We start from the raw sequence: 18187 nt of genomic DNA on the forward strand, positions 1-18187 counted from the left end.
TCTAGATGTAATTTTGGATTGGAGATGCTTAATGTCAGTCTGGAAGGAGAGTTTACAGTCTAATCAGACACCTAGGTATTTGTAGTTGTTCACATATTCTAAGTCAGAACCGTCCAGAGTAGTGATGCTAGTCGGGCGGGAGAGTGCGGGCAGCAATCGGTTGAAGAGCATGCACTTAGTTTTACTTGCGTTTAAGAGCAGTTGGAGGCCTCGGACAGAGTGTTGTATGGCATTGAAGCTCGTTTGGAGGATTATTAGCACAGTGTCCAAAGAAGGGCCAGATGTACACAGAATGGTGTCGTCTGGGTAGAAGTGGATCTGAGAATCACCAGCAGCAAGAGCGACATCATTGATATATACAGAGAAAAGAGTCGTCCCGAGAATTTAACCCTGTGGCACCTCCATAGAGACTGCCAGAGGTCCGGACAAAAGGCCCTCCGATTTGACACACTGAACTCTGTCTGAGAAGTAGTTGGTGAACCAGGCGAGGCAGTCATTTAAAAAGCCAAGGTTATTGAGTCTGCCGATAAGAATGTGGTGATTGACAGAGTCGTTGCTGCGACTTGCTTGCTAGTTGACATTTCTGCTCTTCACTCTGTCAGTTTAACCTACATTTCATTGATCTTAGTAGCAGAAAGTATTTTTGTCTGCAGTTTTCGGTTTGGCTATTTGTTTCAAGTGTATGTGGAGGTTCTAGGTTGTATGGCGCCCTGGGCGAGGCCCCTCTTCGCGCCCGCTGGTGGCGGCTGCCCATGTCGCCCGTACTTAAATCTGCTACTGATTTTGTATTAGTCTATAAATAAATCTCTTCGCCAAAATTCCTCATCTCTCCCATGTCTTATTAGATTACTATTTTTGAATGTGGAAGGATAATAATTCAGCCATAGTTGTTCTGAAATGTTTATTGCTTGCCAACATTTTACTCCCTCCTCTATGTTTAATATAACACACATACATTAATTATTCCTTTCGGTTGCCTATCCTGACGTGAAGTTTGTTCTGGCAGGGGGGAGATTTTCGGCACGACACCAGTGTTGTAACAACATTTTAGGGCATAGCAGCAAGAGCAGTTATTAGATTGCTATGATCTGTCATGTCCTCATCATCATCATCTGGACTGTCATTACAGTACGTGTAAGTAGAGTGACCACTATACTGATCCGTCATAACATGATGAATTGAAGACAAAACACACAATGAGCCATTTCAAGTTTTAATGACCTTGTAAAGAACAAGAGGGAATATGATTGTACAGCTACAACAATGTACATACAGAGTTACCCTGTAACCCTTTCGAGAGCATGATATATATTCACAAATGCTTTCTTGATAAATGAGATTTTTTTCTATGTTAGGATCAAACAACACCGTTTCCCATCAGCAGAGGTGGTCAGGGATGACCATGCACAGTGACAAGTGTTTGTGATTCACAGCAGTTTAATGACTATGTAATATGTAGAAAACTTTGAATGTCTGTACAATATGTTTTTTATTACATTATGAGTTTACTCTTTCAACACCCATTGAGTTAATAACACAATACACATTACTGGATCTGAGGGCCAACACACCATTTAAAGGTCATCTTTGATTAAGCCGACATGTGCAGCGTACACCATGAATGTGGTCTCCGCGAACGAGGGAACATTGCCTTTAAAATGCACATTGTGGACGAAGTGCTATTGGATTGAATTCTAGCCATAGTCTAACCAGAATCTTTCTCCAGTTATTTCCAGTTGTCCCAACAAACTGAAGTTTCTCAACACTCGGGGTGCGGGCTGAACAGTTTTCTCCTCTTATTTGGTTAATGTTGTTACATAGTTTGTCACACATTTTCCATAATTGTAGAACATTCTGTTGGCAGGTCACATAGTATACATTCCCTACCATTGATCAGGACCCATAGGACTCTGGTCAAAAGTTGTGCACTATGTAGGGAATAGGGTACTATTTGGGAAGCAGACATTTTCTTTTGATGTTTGGATGCATGAGAATAACATCATACACACAGTGCACATTCCACATCTTTTTCACTCACAGTCTCACATAAAGACCAGTGGAGGCTGGTAGGAGGAGCTGTAGGAGGACGGGTTTATTATAATGTCTGGAATGGAATAAATGGAACAGTATCAAACATATGGAAATCACATGCTTGACTCTGTTCCATCAATTCCATTCTAGCCATTACAATGAGTCTGCCCTCCTATAGCTCCTCCCACCAGCCTCTTTTGATACAGCCATAGATAAAGACAGCCTAGAGGTGAGAGACAGTCACACCATCAGATGCATCAGTCAGTGATGAAGTGTACAAATTTCACAGGGAAGACCCCTCTCCTGGTCGGCTCCCCCTCCATATGTCCAAACTGTAATATACACAGGACAGGATACAGTCAGTAGTACAGATATGACAACACTTGAGTGTGAGTGTGTGTGAGTGTATATATATATATACACAGTACTTACCCACCACTCCGGGTCCTCCTCTCCATCCACTACGATCACCTCTCCCTCTGTGAACGTCAACTCGTCTGAGTTATCAGCAGAACAGTTGTAGATGGCTTTCACTCTCTTGGGTTTCTGTTTCTGAGTGCCAAAAAGGCCAATTAATACAAAGTGAGACAAGACAATGTTAGTTTATGATTTTTGTGTTCAATCAGTCCTGATGGTAAATCCTAAGACTGTAAATATGACTTGATCATAATCAGTGTAAATATGATATTACTGTATTGCTATAATAGTCTGTGTGTGAGGTAGTGATTGCACAGCTCTAATTGGCTAATGTCAGGAGCTAATAATTGGCTGAGGTCAGGTCCTGTGTGGCTCAGTTGGTAGAGCTTGGCGTTAGCAACATCAAGATTGTGGTTTCCTTTCCCGCTAGGGCCACCCATACGAAAATGTATGCTCACATAAGTTGCTTTGGATAAAAGTGTCTGCTAAATGGCATATTTTATTATTATAGGCGCTTACAGGGTGGTTGGCGCGGGGCTTCAGTGTTGGAGGGGTGGGACCAGAGCTGTGAGGGGAGCCAGGTACAGGTGCAGTACTTACTGCTCACACAAACAAAAAGACACACAGAGACAGCAATCATCAATTCATTGACCAAACACATAGAATAAAGCCGCAATTGTAAAAGAAGGTTTAGAAGAAGGTTTTACATTTGAAGTCGGAAGTTTACATACACTTCGGTTGGAATCATTAAAACTAGTTTTTCAACCACTCAACACATTTCTTGTTAACAAACTAGTTTTGGCAAGTCGATTTGGACATCTACTTTGTGCATGACACAAGTAATTTTTCCAACAATTGTTTACAGACAGATTATTTCCCTTATAATTCATTGTGGTCCTTCTGTAGCTCAGTTGGTAGAGCATGGCGCTTGTAACGCCAGGGTAGTGGGTTCGATCCCCGGGACCACCCATACGTAGAATGTATGCACACATGACTGTAAGTCGCTTTGGATAAAAGCGTCTGCTAAATGGCATATATTATTATTATTATTATATTATTGTATCACAATTCCAGTGGGTCAGAAGTTTACATACACTAAGTTGACTGTGCCTTGAAACAGCGTGGAAAATTTCAGAAATTATGTAATGGATTTAGAAGCTTCTGATAGGCTAATTGACATAATTTGAGTCAATTGGAGGTGTATCTGTGGATGTATTTCAAGGCCTACCTTCAAACTCAGTCCCTCTTTGGTTGACATAATGGGAAAATCAAAATAAATTAGCCAAGACCTCTGAATTTTTTTGGTAGACCTCCACAAGTCTGGTTCATCCTTGGGAGCAATTTCCAAATGCCTGAAGGTACCACATTCAACTGTACAATAGTACGCAAGTATAAACACCATGGGACCACGCAGCCGTCGTACCGCTCAGGAAGGAGATGCGTTCTGTCTCCTAGAGATGAACGTACTTTGGTGCGAAAAGTGCAAATCAAGATGCTGGAGATGCTGGAGGAAACAGATACAAAGTATCTATATCCACAGTATAACGAGTCCTATATCGACATAACCTGAAAGGCCGCTCAGCAAGGAAGAAGCCATTGCTTCAAAACCGCCATAAAAAAAGCCAGACTACGGTTTGCAACTGCACATGGGGACAAAGATTGTACTTTTTGGATAAATGTCCTCTGGTCTGATGAAAAAAAATAGCTGTTTGGCCATAATGACCATCGTTATGTTTGGAGGAAAAAGGGGGAGGCTTGCAGGCCGAAAGAACGCCATCCCAACTGTGAAGCACGGGGGTGGCAGCATCATGTTGTGGGGGTGCTTTGCTGCAGGAGGGACTGGTCCACTTCACAAAATAGATGGCATCATGAGGAGGGACATTTATGTGGATATATTGAAGCAACATCTCAAGACATCAGTCAGGAAGTTAAGCTTGGTCGCAAATGGGTCTTCCAAATGGACAGTGACCCCAAGCATACTTCCAAAGTTGTGGCAAAATGGCTAAGTCAAGGTATTGGAGTGGCCATCACAAAGCCCTGACCTCAATCCCATAGAACATTTGTGGGCAGAACTGAAAACGCATGTGCGAGCAAGGAGGCCTACAAACCTGATTCAGTTACACCAGCTCTGTCAGGAGGAATGGGCCAAAATTCACCCAATTTATTGTGGGAAGCTTGTGGAAGGCTACCTGAAACGTTTGACCCAAGTTAAACAATTTAAAGGCAATGCTACCAAATACTAATTGAGTGTATGTAAACTTCTGACCCACTGGGAATATTATGAAAGAAATAAAAGCTTAAATAAATAATTATCTCTGCTATTATTCTGACATTTCACATTCTTAAAATAAAGTGGTGATCCTAACTGACCTAAGACAGGGAATTTTTACTGCGATTAAATGTCAGGAATTGTGAAAAACTGAGTTTAAATGTATTTTGCTAAGCTGTATGTAAAATTCCAACTTCAACTGTACATTAAAGCTCTTTGAATCAGAACAGACCAGTTATTTAATATTTTATAATAATTGTATTTGTCTGTTTACCTGGTCCATCAGTTGGTCCAGCAGTTCTGGTGGGAGGTCCTTTAGGAGTGGGTTTATCTGAACTGAACCCACACATACATGAATGGTCTTAGTTAACTGATAATCACTAGATGGAGAACGGGGAGTGAAACCAATCCATCCATCCATCTACTCTATCCATCTATCCACAGGTTATCTACACACAATATGCAATACTCTTGACTGAGAACATATGAGGATGCAGTTTAAGAATTCAAAACATCATCCTTCCATGGTCAGTGGCCATATGTATGATGTGTCTCAGAGTAGAGGTGCTGAATTAGGATCAGGTCCCCCCTATCCACGTATATTCATTGTGATTTAAAATACTAAACTGATCCTAATTCAGCACTCTGAGATGCTTGATAAATTCTGCCCCAGTTCTTACCTAGTCAGTGATTTAGGTGACTTGGGCCCTGTGGCTCTCCTGCTGGGATGGTGTGCGGGGACAGGAGGGGGCTGTGTGGGTTTGAAGGGGGGTGCTGTTGGTTGGACTGGTGCTCCTGGGATGACCGTTGGCACTGGAGGCCCAGGTAATACTGGAGGTAAAGGTGGTAGAGGACCAGTCTTATGGCCTCTAGGCTCCATCACATTAGTCCTCTTGTTCACAGGGGGAGGGGGAGCAGTTGGAGAAAGCACTACATGGAGAGAGGAGAGTGATATCAATCTATCTATCCATCTGTCACGCCCTTACCATAGAGAGCCTTTTTATTCCCTATTTTGGTTAGGTCGGGGTGTGACTAGGGTGGGTATTTTAGGTTGTTTAGTTCTATGTTGGTCTGGTATGGTTCCCAATCAGAGGCAGCTGTTTATCGTTGTCTCTGATTGGGGATAATATTTAGGCAGCCATTTCCCCACTATGTTTTGTGGGATCTTCTTTTTGTGTAGTTGCCTGTGAGCACTCCAGAACGTCACGTCACGTTATTCTTTATTGTTTTTGTGCATTTCATTAAATAAATATGTGGAACCCAGATCACGCTGCGCTTTGGTCCGAGTATGCTTACGACGATCGTGACACCATCACATAGTTATAATTGTGTTATTTATTGTGTAGTATGATATAGTGCACTTACCATACATGGAGCTGTTGGGGTCTGGGGTGTGAGGGTCTGGGGGGTCTGAGGAGGACCTCTGTCTACCCACCCCCTCCATAGGAGCCTGCTTCCACCGTGGACCTGCAAGGTTACAGTCATAGGGTCAACCATTTGTCACATAGGGTCAACCATTTGTCAATATTCCAGCAACACTTTCAAGGACCTATGGTCCAGCGCAGGGGTGACAAACTCAATTCCTGGAGGGCCAAGTAGTTATGGCTTAGAAAAAGATAACATGATTTGAGTATATGAGCAGTAGCAATAAGGAGAGAGGTTGGTTTATGCCCTATTGGGGCGGTTGCATTTTCCAGTAATACATTTGCAGACGCTGTAGTATAGGTTCTAATACAAGGTATTAAGTGCCGTGACCAATTAATAGGCACAAATACCATAACTATTCTCCGGGGAAGTGGGTAGCTCTACCTTGGAAAACAGTTAATAGAAGGTGTAGAGACGGGAGTGAAGAAAACACCCATGACACTGTTGGGAGAGGTTTGGGAATTATAACTACTGAAATGGTGACAGACGGCCCCGATTCTCCCTGTAAAGTGGAACTAGAGGAGTTAAGCCATGGAGCTGAAAGAAGCACAAGCATTCTAACAAATCGGCTCCAATATGGGAAAAATTCAGCAAACAGGATAAAATTGGTCGGCTTTTCCTGGCTAACAGAACATTCTAATCTGATAGAGAATTCAGGGAGGCGATTGTGCCTTGACATAGAACCAGAATCAAAAGCTCAATATGCCAACATTTTGATGTCAGCATTCTATCAACAAAAAATACAAACCGATAAACCCGGAATTAGTAGAAGTACGCAGCCACAGAAAGACAGAATTTGCACTTCGGCTTTGGTGGCACGTTTGAAACCTGTGATCAATTGCGGGGGTTGTGGATGAAATAGAGCAGGATGCTTTTGAGTGGAATATAACTCTGCTCACTTTGCAGACGCGATGGTTTAATACAGCCACAGTGGAAGTCACCAACAGTGGTTTCAATGGCCAAGGTAAGGCAAAGAAAAGGCACCAAAGCGGAGTGAGATAGATCCCTGTTTTAGATGTGGGGCCATTGGGTTTTGGAATAATGAGTGTAGAGTGGAAGTGGAGCCTGTTGCATTCGGAGGAAATGCTGCCATGCAAGCGTTTGCCTCTTTTTCAAAAGAGCAGCAACAAAACCTTCTGAAAGTAGCGGGACAGGAAACGTTCACATATGGTATCGGTATCGGTTCGATCGATAGTGGTTTATAGAGATTACAGTTTCTATGTGAAGGAAGACGGATGAGAACACGTTTTACACAACTTATTAATAGAAGCCAGGGTTCAAATATCGCGGATTTGTTGTGATGAGAAATTGGCTAAATTTGCCACAGGAAAAATTATTTTGGGTTAAAGAATCTAGACGAAACACCTGGGGAATGGATTCTAAAGAGGAAACAAATAAAAATGATCTGGCCAAACACTCCGGGTAACACAGAAAACCGTGGGGGGCTTTTAATCTCATGAGACATATTATGTGGTTTTATTATGAAAGATTTACATTTTATGTCACTTTATTCTGAAATATATTTCTAGAATGGACAAAAGGGCTGAGGGGTTACGAGGAATTAGCATTGGGGTACCAAACCTAAAATGAACTTTACATTTTTTTTTTCATTGACATGGTGGTGCGGTAGTTATTAAGGAGAATCATGGGGAAAAGAGACCAGTGAATCGTTAGACTCGGTGGTGAGATAATGTCAGAGAAAGTTGAAATGGAAGGAGTCAAAGACTCCAGCGCACATTTTATGATCAGTGTTCTAAAGGGAAATAAGATTGTGTATGGTGTGATCATAGAACAGAGGCCATAAATCTCTGCGTTTGTAAACCTCACTGTGAATGTTAATCATGTTTATTTATTGTTATGTTTTATTATCATCGTTTTTCAATTTATAAGTAATTTCCAAGTTTATGTAATGTTGAACAGTATGATGTCAAATGTTTTAAAAAAGGGGCGACTGATGGGTTTGGATTTCTGAACTTTAAATGTTATGAATCATTAGTTATACTAGAGACCTGAGGGGTGCCTTAGCCGAGGGTCTACACCAGAGGTTAATGGTTATCTGTAGGAGGAAGGTATATGGTGGATGCAATTAAGCTTGGAATGTTTTGAGTGTAGGGAAAACGATCACGTGGCAGGCATTAATAAGGGGAGAGAGAGTCATGGATTAGAGATGAAGGGGGTCGAGGTCAGGTCAAGTCACGTTAAGGGAGAGGAAACGTTTATTGCCGTATCACTTAGTTTCCTGCCTAGCAATAAAGATACAATGTTTAACGAGATGGAGGAGACTCCACCCAAAGTGGGGTACAAATACCACCACTATGGTAAACATGTTGTATTCGATTCAGCTGTTTGATCCTTTGGGAAGAATAAACTTGGTTTGAGCTTTCATAGTGTCCATTGAGTTCTTACTCTGATAATTAGAACCTAACGAAAGGATATAACAAAACCAGAAGACACCCTCCAGGACTTGAGTTTGACACCCCTGACCTAATGCATGACCTATGACCTATGCTCATTGTCCTCCGACTGACCTTTGGTGGCTGTCCTGGGGGGAAGGTGAGGGGTGGGTACCACCGGTAACGCTGGCACGCCGGAGGGAGGGGGGCTGAGTTCCAGGATGGTGCCATAGGTCTCATTGTTCATCATCATGCTGGGGAGATGGGCTCTCTGCTTGTCTCTGGCCAGGCTGGCTGCGTCACGGGCCAGAGAGGCCATGTTGGGACCACCAGGCATTGGACCCATGAGACCACTGCTCGGGACGAAACAGCTGACAGGACGTTCCTGCTCTGACCGTCTGTGGGGGATGGGCTGGTTGTGGGGGATAGGACGCACAGGTAGAGATCATTAGCAGGCTAGTAATGCTATCCATGCCATCTTTTTTTAAACAATTGGAAACAGATGGTGATATGCTACATGCACAGCATAGCACAGCCTACATACACAGCATGGAACAGCTTATATGCATACCAAGTGTGTCTGGTATAGAGTAGGCAGCACCGATTCCCCTGGGATGTCATAAACACATACACTACATGACCTAAACTACACTACATGACACTACATGACCAAAAGTATGTGGACACCTGCTCGTCGAACATCTCATTCCAAAATCATGGGCATTAATATGGAGTTGGTCCCCCCCTTGCTGCTATAAGATCCGCCACTCTGTTAGATTTCAGTGCAGCCTTTGATATTATTGACCACAACCTGTTGTTGAGACAATGTCTACACTGTATTTCTGATCAATTTGATGTTATTTTAATGGACAAAAAATGTGCTTTTCTTTCAAAAACAAGGACATTTCTAAGTGACTCTAAGTGACTTTTGAATGGTAGTGTATGTGTTATGGCTTTTCAACCTCTGCTATATCGTGGATTCAGGGTCATCTACTGTATCTAATAGAACTCAGAGGGTTTACTTTAATGGAAGCTTCTCTAATGTCAAACATGTAAAGTGGGTGTAACGCAGGGCAGCTCTAGGCCCTCTACTCTTTTCTATTTTTACCAATGACTTGCCACTGGCATTAAACAAAGCATGTGTCCCCATGTATGCTGATGTTTCAACCATACAGCAATTTTCCACACACTCCACAAAGCAAGTCCTGCAGGCTCTAACTTGATCTTATCTTGATTATTGTCCAGTCATATGGTCAAGTGCAGCAAAGAAAGACCTAGTTAAAATGCAGCTGGCCAAGAACAGGATGAATTGGACTGCAGAGGATGAGTTGGACCGCAGAGTGAAGGAAAAGCAGCCAACAGGTGCTCAGCATTTGTGGGAACTCCTTCAAGACTATTGGAAAAGCTTTCCAGGTGAAGCTGGTTGAGAGAATGCCAAGAGTATGCAAAGCTGCCATCAAGGCAAAGGGTGGCTACTTTGAAGAAGCTAAAATATATAATATATTTTTATTTGTTTAACACTTTTTTGGTTACTACATGATTCCATAGTTTTAATATCTTCACTAGTATTCTATAATGTAGAAAATAGTAAAAATAAAGAAAACCCTGGAATGAGTAGGTGTGTCCAAACTTTTGATTGGTAGTGTATATACATTTGAACGTTTTTGTTTGCTTTTAATGTTTTTTTCGTTACATGTCAGACCCCAGTAAGTCTGTCATCATGGGGATCCTAATAAATCAAACCAATATAAAGGTCAACTAACTCACCTTGTCCTCCATCTCATCTTCGCTCTCGTCCAGGTTGTCGTCGTTGCTGAGCCGCCACTCGTACTCCACATGCACGTGGACGTTGAACTTCCCCGTCTCGGCCTGGGTCAGCTGAACACCACAAAGACAACAAACGTACAGTCAACCTCTATCTGCTGTTACCCATCTTGATCATATGGCACCATGGACCCTCTAATAAAGAGGATCATCATATTTTTATAGGCTGTTTCCTAATCCTCCACCCTTTTCCAAAAGTGTGCCTTTGCCCTCTCCCTGTCATGGATTTAAAAGCATATGAATGGTGTAAGAATTGTCTGGGGGGAGTTTTCTCTATTGTTAAATCCACGACGAGAAGTGTGCAAGTTAACACGTTGGGAAAAGGGTGGAGAATTGGGATGCAGTCATTGTGTTAAAATGTCTATGACCTTCAGATTACATTGCAAGCCTACACTCACCAGCTCCTCACACTGCGTATGTTTGAGGCGCTTGGCGATGTCCATTGGTGTTTCTCCTGCCTCGTTGGCTGCACACAGAGACAGACAAACCAACCAGAGCTTCAATAACGTGTTTCTATGGGACTTGACCAGCCCTTTATCATTTGTTGATGGGTTTGTATCCCATATTGCACCCTATTCCATATATAGTGCACTACTTTTGACTAGAGCCCTATGAGCCCTAATTAAAAGTAGTGCACTACATAGGGAATAGGGTGCCATTTGGGATGTAGATGATCCTATGAATGTACTTACCAATACTGACTGAGGCCCTGCCCCGCAGTAGCAGTTTGAGACACTCACTGTTGTCGGTCAGGCAGCAGTAGTGCAGTGCCGTGCTCCCTTTGGCTGTCTGCTTCTCCAGGTTCCCACTTACACACACAGACATAATTACAGACAGAGAGAGACACACACACACACACACACACGTTGGTGTTACTATCCAAGTGGGGTCAAAAAATGTATACCCATTCAAAATTGTATTTTTCCTAACACTAAACCATACTCTTAACCAAACCTTAACCCCAAACCCTAATTCCTAACCCCTTACCCTAATTCTAACCCTAACACTAAACCTAACCCCTAAGCCTAAAAAGCCTTATTTTACTATCCTTGTGAGGACTTTTGGAACCTAAAAAGAAAAGTTAAGTTAGACACGCAGCTGAGAACTATCACCACAAGGGGGCAACACTGCCGTTCATTGATATTGACAATTATTGGGAGAACAACTTCTGCTCCTATCTAAATATTTCATTATATGCTGTTAAATAACTTCCCCTCTTCACATTTGATATCTGAGAGCTTGTTTGCTTCTGCTACTATAAGCTATAAAAACCAGCATCTTTTCACCCAGTACTTTAGTACCTATTTTGGGCCAGGAAGTCCACAATATGGAGGGAGTTGCGGTCCACCATTCGTACTGCTAGGTGTAGTGCTGTCTCACCCGGTTCCTGAGGGCATGAAACAATGACAACTCAAGACAACAGTTCGACAACATCAGAGTTAGAAACATATAGCCAATATACCTACCAATCAGAGGCATTCAAATATGACAAATATGACAAATCACACAAAAACAAATCACACAAAAACTAGAAAAACCAGTCAAGCTTTTTAAGTCCATGAGGGACTTCAAGACTAATGTTTCTCTCATGTCACTGTTAGAAGGCAATGTCTACTTCCCAAATGGCACCCTATATGGTGCACTATTTTTGACCAGGGCCCATAGTGCTCTGGTGAAAAGTAGTGGACTATGTACGAAATAGGGTGCCATTTGGGACGCAACCAGTGTCAATCATCTCACATGCTCATTGGCCAGCGGGATGGTCTCCATCAGGTCCACTCCTTCAGCATAGACCTGGATGAGAGAGAGGATGTCTCGGGTCTTCACTGCCTCACACAGGAAGTGCAGCCTGGACGCCACGTCCACACACTTCCTCTGAGCAAAACGCTTCTCCGTGTACTTGGCTGTGATGTAGTCCTTCCTCGTCTGCCTGAGGGAGACAAGAGCCCAGACAGATAGATGATCAAATACCAGGAAAGAGACAGGAAACAAGTGCAAACCTGTGTACATATTGGCACACCTCTCCCTTATATATTAGTGCACAGGAGGTTAGTGGCACCTTAATTGGGGAGGACGGGCTTGTGGTAATGGCTGGAGTGGAAGGGGTAGAATGGTATCAAACACATGATTTGTTGCCATTCCATTCGCTCGGTTCCATCCATTATTATGAGCCGTCCTCCCCTCAACAACACAGTGCACTACTTTTATTTGTAAAAAAAGTTTTTTTAACCTTTATTTTACTAGGCAAGTCAGTTAAGAACTAATTCTTATTTACAATGATGGCCTACACCGGCCAAACCTGGTCTACGCTGGTCCAATTCTGTGCCACCCTATGGGACTCCCAATCACGGCTGGTTGTGATATAACCTGGATTCGAACTAGGGTGTCTGTAGACCAGGGCCCATTGAATTGTGTGTCATTTTGGACACAACCTAAGACACTCAGGACTATAAACAGTATAAAAAAAGAAGTGAAACATATTTCGACTTAATGTGAAATGAAATCTATTCAGTGTTGTTCCTGTTTTGTGTGGCCTGCCCTGCAGTCTGTCACTTACATGTCACTGGAGGGGTTGGGTTTAGTCACGCTCTGTGCAGACAGGTCCACCTCCATGATCTCATTGAAACCTGCGTTCCCTACATTCTTAGCCAGCTGGGGAAGACCAGGTAGAGCACACGTCAATTTCGTATCTGCTCAGCCTTTATTAATCTAGCCTGGTCCCAGATTTGTTTGTGACGAACAGGGACAATGACCATAGGAGTTGTCAAGACACCATGAACAGATCTGGGGACCACACTACTAATAATCTTACTAACTATACTATAGTACAAAAGTCTGTCAAAATACAATCCTAAAAGCCTAGTATCTACCAGGAGCTCTGAGGTTCCCAGGACGTCCAGTGTGAGAGACTGTATTCTAGAGTAGTGGACGCCCATCTCCCTGTGGATTCCAGAACACTCGATGCAGATGAGCACTCCCAGGTTAGTAGAGAGCCAGGTGGGATCTGAAGACAGATATAGAGGATATTATCAGTGTTAAGACTAGTGTTCTGTATCCCGGGGTGGTCTGGCGCTAGCTAACATTGCCTCGGGGCACACATGTAGAGATGTAGGATCTTAATTTGACCCAGTTTTCTACAGCAGGAAAATAATCCTGCAGCAACAGGAAATGTGAATTATTATGGGATTTATAATCAATGGCCATTTTTTGTATGAGTTGATACATTTTTCATTAGGGCAAATCAAGTCTGACATTTTAAAGTGGAAAGTACACACTTTAGAAGCCATTTTAAACCTTGAATAAGCACAAGTTTGCATTTCCTCCTGCACAGGAAAATTCTGAGATCTGAGAAAGATTGATCAAATTAAGATCCTACATCTGTATGCCAGCGCTGTCGGAGAGGCACACCATTTCTCCTCTTCCTTTTCCTGTCTTTCTCAACTGTCGCTGTCCAATAAACTTGAAAATGACTTTTAAAAACCAATAAAAAGAAAAAAGACTAGTGTGATCCCATTATAAGTTCTCACCTGAAATAGTTGCACCGTTAAATAAAGTTCCACTCCTAAGAAGGAGCTGTAGTTTATTGATGCACTATTTTCAGTGTCCTATGAGTGTAAATTCTACACTATTCCCTATAGACACAGTGTACAAAACATTAAGAACACATTCCTAATATTGAGTTGCACCCTCCCCTTTTGCCCCCAGAACAGCCTCAATCCGTCAGGGCATGGATTCTACAAGGTGTCAAAAGCATTCCACAGGGATGCTGGCCCATGTTGACTCCAATGCTTCCCACAGTTGTGTCAAGTTGGCTGGATGTCTTTTGGGTGGTGGACCATTCTTGATACACACGGGAAACTGTTCAGCTTGAAAAACCCAGTAGCGTTGTAGTTCTTGACACAGTCAAACCGGTGCGGCTGGCACCAACTACCATACCCCATTCAAAGGCACTTAAATACTTCAATATTTTGTCTTGCCCATTTACCCTCTAAATGGCACACATACACAATCCATGTCTCAATTGTATCGAGCCTTAAAATCCTTCTTTAACCTGTCTCCTCCCCTTCATCTACACTGATTGAAGTGGATTTAGTAAGTGACATCAATAAGGGATCATAGCTTTGGATTCTCCAGGTCAGTCTATGTCAGGGAAAGAGTAGGTGTGCCTAATGTTTTGTACACTCGGTGTATAGGCCCAGTGGGATTTCAGTAACATCCGACGGCCTGAACAGCCAACACTCTTTCTTCTGTCTTTGCAGAAATAATCTGACTGACCTAACAAAGAATCCTAAGAATGTGTGTGCAGCACATGGAGAAAAGCCCATGTCAATTGTCAAACCATTGTACATTCAGCCTTGTAAATGACTAAACGCATGTCAGACCCTCACACATTCACATATATAGACTGTGCATTCTTCACTTTGATATAATAACCCTCTGGGAGGAAGACCACAAAACATTCATGCTGCCTTTTCCCAGCATGCTCTGTGTGTCACTCACTGGGCGCTCCGCAGTCGCAGCACACATCGTTGCCGCTCATCCTCTTGACCTCGCTGACGATGGCCTTGGTCAGCTCCTGGACTATGTTGTTCTCCCCTCCCTCGTCCTGGTCTCCTTTGAAGGCATCGTTCAGGGCTTCCTCCTTACTGTTCTGCAGGACTGAGATCCATCTGAAAACACAGGCAGCAGAGAGAACCAGTAAGCTCTGAGGGCAAAGGTTGAGTCCCGTATGGCACCCTATTCCCTATGTAGTGCACTACCTTTGACCGGAGCCCTATGGGAAATAGGGTTCCATTAGTGACGCAAAAAACTTTAAAGAGAATGTGAGAGACCAATTACATATACCACCTGTATCATGTACACACATAATGATGTACACACCACGTTCACACACAAACTTGCATATTGCAAAAGGCACAGACAGGCACAGTACTTACATCTGACACTCTGCCTCATCCTCAGCTTGAAAGTGATAGGTTCTGTCATCTGTTTAGACAAATAATAGGCTGATTGAGCAACATGCAACTGACACTTGCAGTAAGAGATGCTAAGAGACTCGATGGAAGATACATGTCTGTCATTCAATAACTATCATATCATAGAGTCTCGGGAATAGTTTTCTATCATGCTTTTGCTATTGTAGCTACATATTCAGACTAGTGTTGCAGAGGTTTGAGATGGAGCATCAAAGTGCTGCCTTAGTTACGTGAGAAGAGATCAAAGCTTTTCTTCTCGTCCGGGTTACGCTTCACTTGACAGGTTAGCAGGTTGAGTTTTGCTGGTGGTGTGTTAGCCTATGAGAGAGGAGCAAAGAAGAGTAAGAGAACCAGGGGGCCAGACTGCTGAAGTTGGTCATATTGTATTCATGCCACTTTCCCAGTTGGGTAATGCCAAACAGTAAACTTACTTTTAATAAAAAACATTATTTAAAAATAAAAAGAGAACGTCAAATGCAGCAGCCTTCTAGAAATGTATCGTTGGCTTACAGCCACATCTCTGTAAAGGCCCAAACAACAGCAGTGTTGTCGCACAATTACTGTCCAGTTATTTAATGTCAAATGTGAAATGCAGGGAAACAGAACAAATGTGATCCTTTTCTTCCATTATCACTGGACAAATTCACTGTGGAAACTCTATTTCAAATGGCTACCCAGACTATTTGCATTGCCAACCCCCCCACCCCTTTTACATCGCTGCTACTCTCTGGTATTATCTGTGCAGTCACTTTAATAACTCTACCTAAATGTACATGTTACCTCAATTACCTCGACTAACTAGTGCCCCCACACATTGACTCTGTACTGGTACCCCCTGTATATAGTCTCGCCATTGTTATTTTACTGCTGCTCTTTAATTACTTGTTCTTTTTATTTCTTATTTATATTTTTTAAACTGCATTGTTGGTTAGGGGCTTGTAAGTAAGCATTTCACTGTCTACACACCTGTTGTATTCAGCGCATGTGACTAATACAATTTGATTTGATTTGATTTGATGCTCAGGGACAATTCACTGTGGATGACAGGTTCAGGGACAATTCACTGTGGATACCAGGCTCAGGGACAATTCACTGTGGATACCAGGTTCAGGGGGAATTCACTGTGGATACCAGGTTCAGGGGGAATTCACTGTGGATACCAGGCTCAGGGACAATTCACTGTGGAAGCCAGGCTCAGGGACACTTCACTGCGGAAGCCAGGCTCAGGGGGAATTCATTGCGGAAGCCATGCTCAGGGGGAATTCACAGTGGATGTCAGGCTCAGGGGTAATTCACTGTGGAAGCCATGCTCAGGGGGAATTCATTGCGGAAGCCATGCTCAGGGGGAATTCACAGTGGATGTCAGGCTCAGGGGTAATTCACTGTGGAAGCCAGGCTCAGGGGGAATTCACTGTGGAAGCCAGGCTCAGGGGGAATTCACTGTGGAAGCCAGGCTCAGGAGGAATTCACTGCGGAAGCCAGGCTCAGGGGGAATTCACTGCGGAAGCCAGGCTCAGGGGGAATTCACTGCGGAAGCCAGGCTCAGGGGGAATTCACTGTGGAAGCCAGGCTCAGGGGGAATTCACTGTGGAAGCCAGGCTCAGGGACAATTCACTGTGGAAGCCAGGCTCAGGGACAATTCACTGTGGATACCAGGCTCAGGGACAATTCACTGTGGAAGCCAGGCTCAGGGACAATTCACTGTGGAAGCCAGGCTCAGGGGGAATTCACCACGGAAGCCATGCTCAGGGGGCATTCACTGTGGAAGCCATGCTCAGGGGGAATTCACTGCGGAAGCCATGCTCAGGGGGAATTTTAGCTTTCAAACAATATCTCAGTATTGTGTCTGGCGAGAAGCTGCAATAATCGTAGAGGTTTTAGGACCTGACACAGGGTTGTTACTGAAGTGATCAGTCACGACATTCTGTGATCACAACTGAGACAATGCTATGCCGTTAGGACAATAACGTTGGAGCTCAGGGTAATGTTGTCAAGAGGAAAGTCATGCCCAAAAGAGCTTGTACTGGTTTGTGTTGGATTCCTAGAAGAGGTCAACAGGAATCCAGTCACGTTTGAGAGTACTGGGTTAGTAATGAAATCACCCCGCCTGCCAAAGAGAACATGAAGAGTTAAATTCCTCTTCCCACCATTCTGTCTATCATCCTTTTGCTTATGCTCTTCCTTCTGTTGATCTTTCTCTTCTTCTTGCTCTCTCCTAACATGTTGTTTGGCTCTTAAAAAAAAAAGGTCATAATAATCATTTTACTTCGTCGTTCACATCTTATTTTTTTCCAATTTATGGAAGAAATGTGTCCCAAATAAAGACCTTACAGAATCCCACTGACTGACATGTAGTATGTACTGTATATTCAGACCGTAAGGAGAGGGCCATGAATTACAGCATGAATGAAGGAAAGTGAGTGACCAATAGGAGAAGACAAAAACAGGAAGTCTCTTACTGTTCCATGGGAGATAGTCAGGAACCCGTTCTTCACCGAACACTTCCTCTTTTGCCACACCTTCCTGAGACTGAAGAAGAGTAAACATTCATTATTTCACTAGAACACTCTATTCCTCTATGGCACAGCTTCTATATCACAAACCACAACTAAATCCAGAACAAATTCCAGAAAGGGTACAGTATTATATAGAGCCATTATATATAGAGCCATTATTGCATGGAACTCCCATCTCATATGGTTCAAATAAACAGCAAACCTGGTTTAAAATAACATATAAAGCAACACCTCACAGCACAACTCCTCTTCCCTATTTGACCTAGATAGTTTGTGTGTACATATTGATATGAAGGCTACATGTCCATTTTTAAATGTATGTAGTTCTGTCCTTAA

The 18187-nt window shown here is 43.0% G+C and overlaps 1 protein-coding gene across 2 annotated transcripts in view; it reads right to left on the minus strand.

Moving 5' to 3' along the window:
• Positions 1-1199: 1199 nt before the first annotated feature.
• The window catches only part of LOC118397889 (arf-GAP with SH3 domain, ANK repeat and PH domain-containing protein 2-like), a 48442-nt gene continuing 31454 nt past the window's right edge, over positions 1200-18187 (minus strand). For both annotated transcript variants that reach the window (XM_052471229.1, XM_052471230.1), the window contains 18 exons: positions 17795-17864; positions 15566-15653; positions 15297-15345; positions 14860-15029; positions 13230-13363; positions 12917-13011; positions 12100-12289; positions 11661-11746; positions 11052-11167; positions 10758-10825; positions 10303-10413; positions 8671-8947; positions 6083-6184; positions 5398-5647; positions 4992-5053; positions 2968-3047; positions 2464-2583; positions 1200-2363 (listed from right to left, as the gene is read on the minus strand). In XM_052471229.1, the coding sequence (XP_052327189.1) occupies positions 2289-2363; positions 2464-2583; positions 2968-3047; positions 4992-5053; positions 5398-5647; positions 6083-6184; positions 8671-8947; positions 10303-10413; positions 10758-10825; positions 11052-11167; positions 11661-11746; positions 12100-12289; positions 12917-13011; positions 13230-13363; positions 14860-15029; positions 15297-15345; positions 15566-15653; positions 17795-17864 (2143 nt within the window). In that variant the 3' untranslated portion in view covers positions 1200-2288. The remainder of the gene's footprint in view (positions 2364-2463; positions 2584-2967; positions 3048-4991; positions 5054-5397; positions 5648-6082; positions 6185-8670; positions 8948-10302; positions 10414-10757; positions 10826-11051; positions 11168-11660; positions 11747-12099; positions 12290-12916; positions 13012-13229; positions 13364-14859; positions 15030-15296; positions 15346-15565; positions 15654-17794; positions 17865-18187) is intronic.

Source organism: Oncorhynchus keta, chromosome 19, assembly GCF_023373465.1.
Source record: "Oncorhynchus keta strain PuntledgeMale-10-30-2019 chromosome 19, Oket_V2, whole genome shotgun sequence".
In the NCBI taxonomy this organism is placed as follows: Eukaryota; Metazoa; Chordata; class Actinopteri; order Salmoniformes; family Salmonidae; genus Oncorhynchus; species Oncorhynchus keta.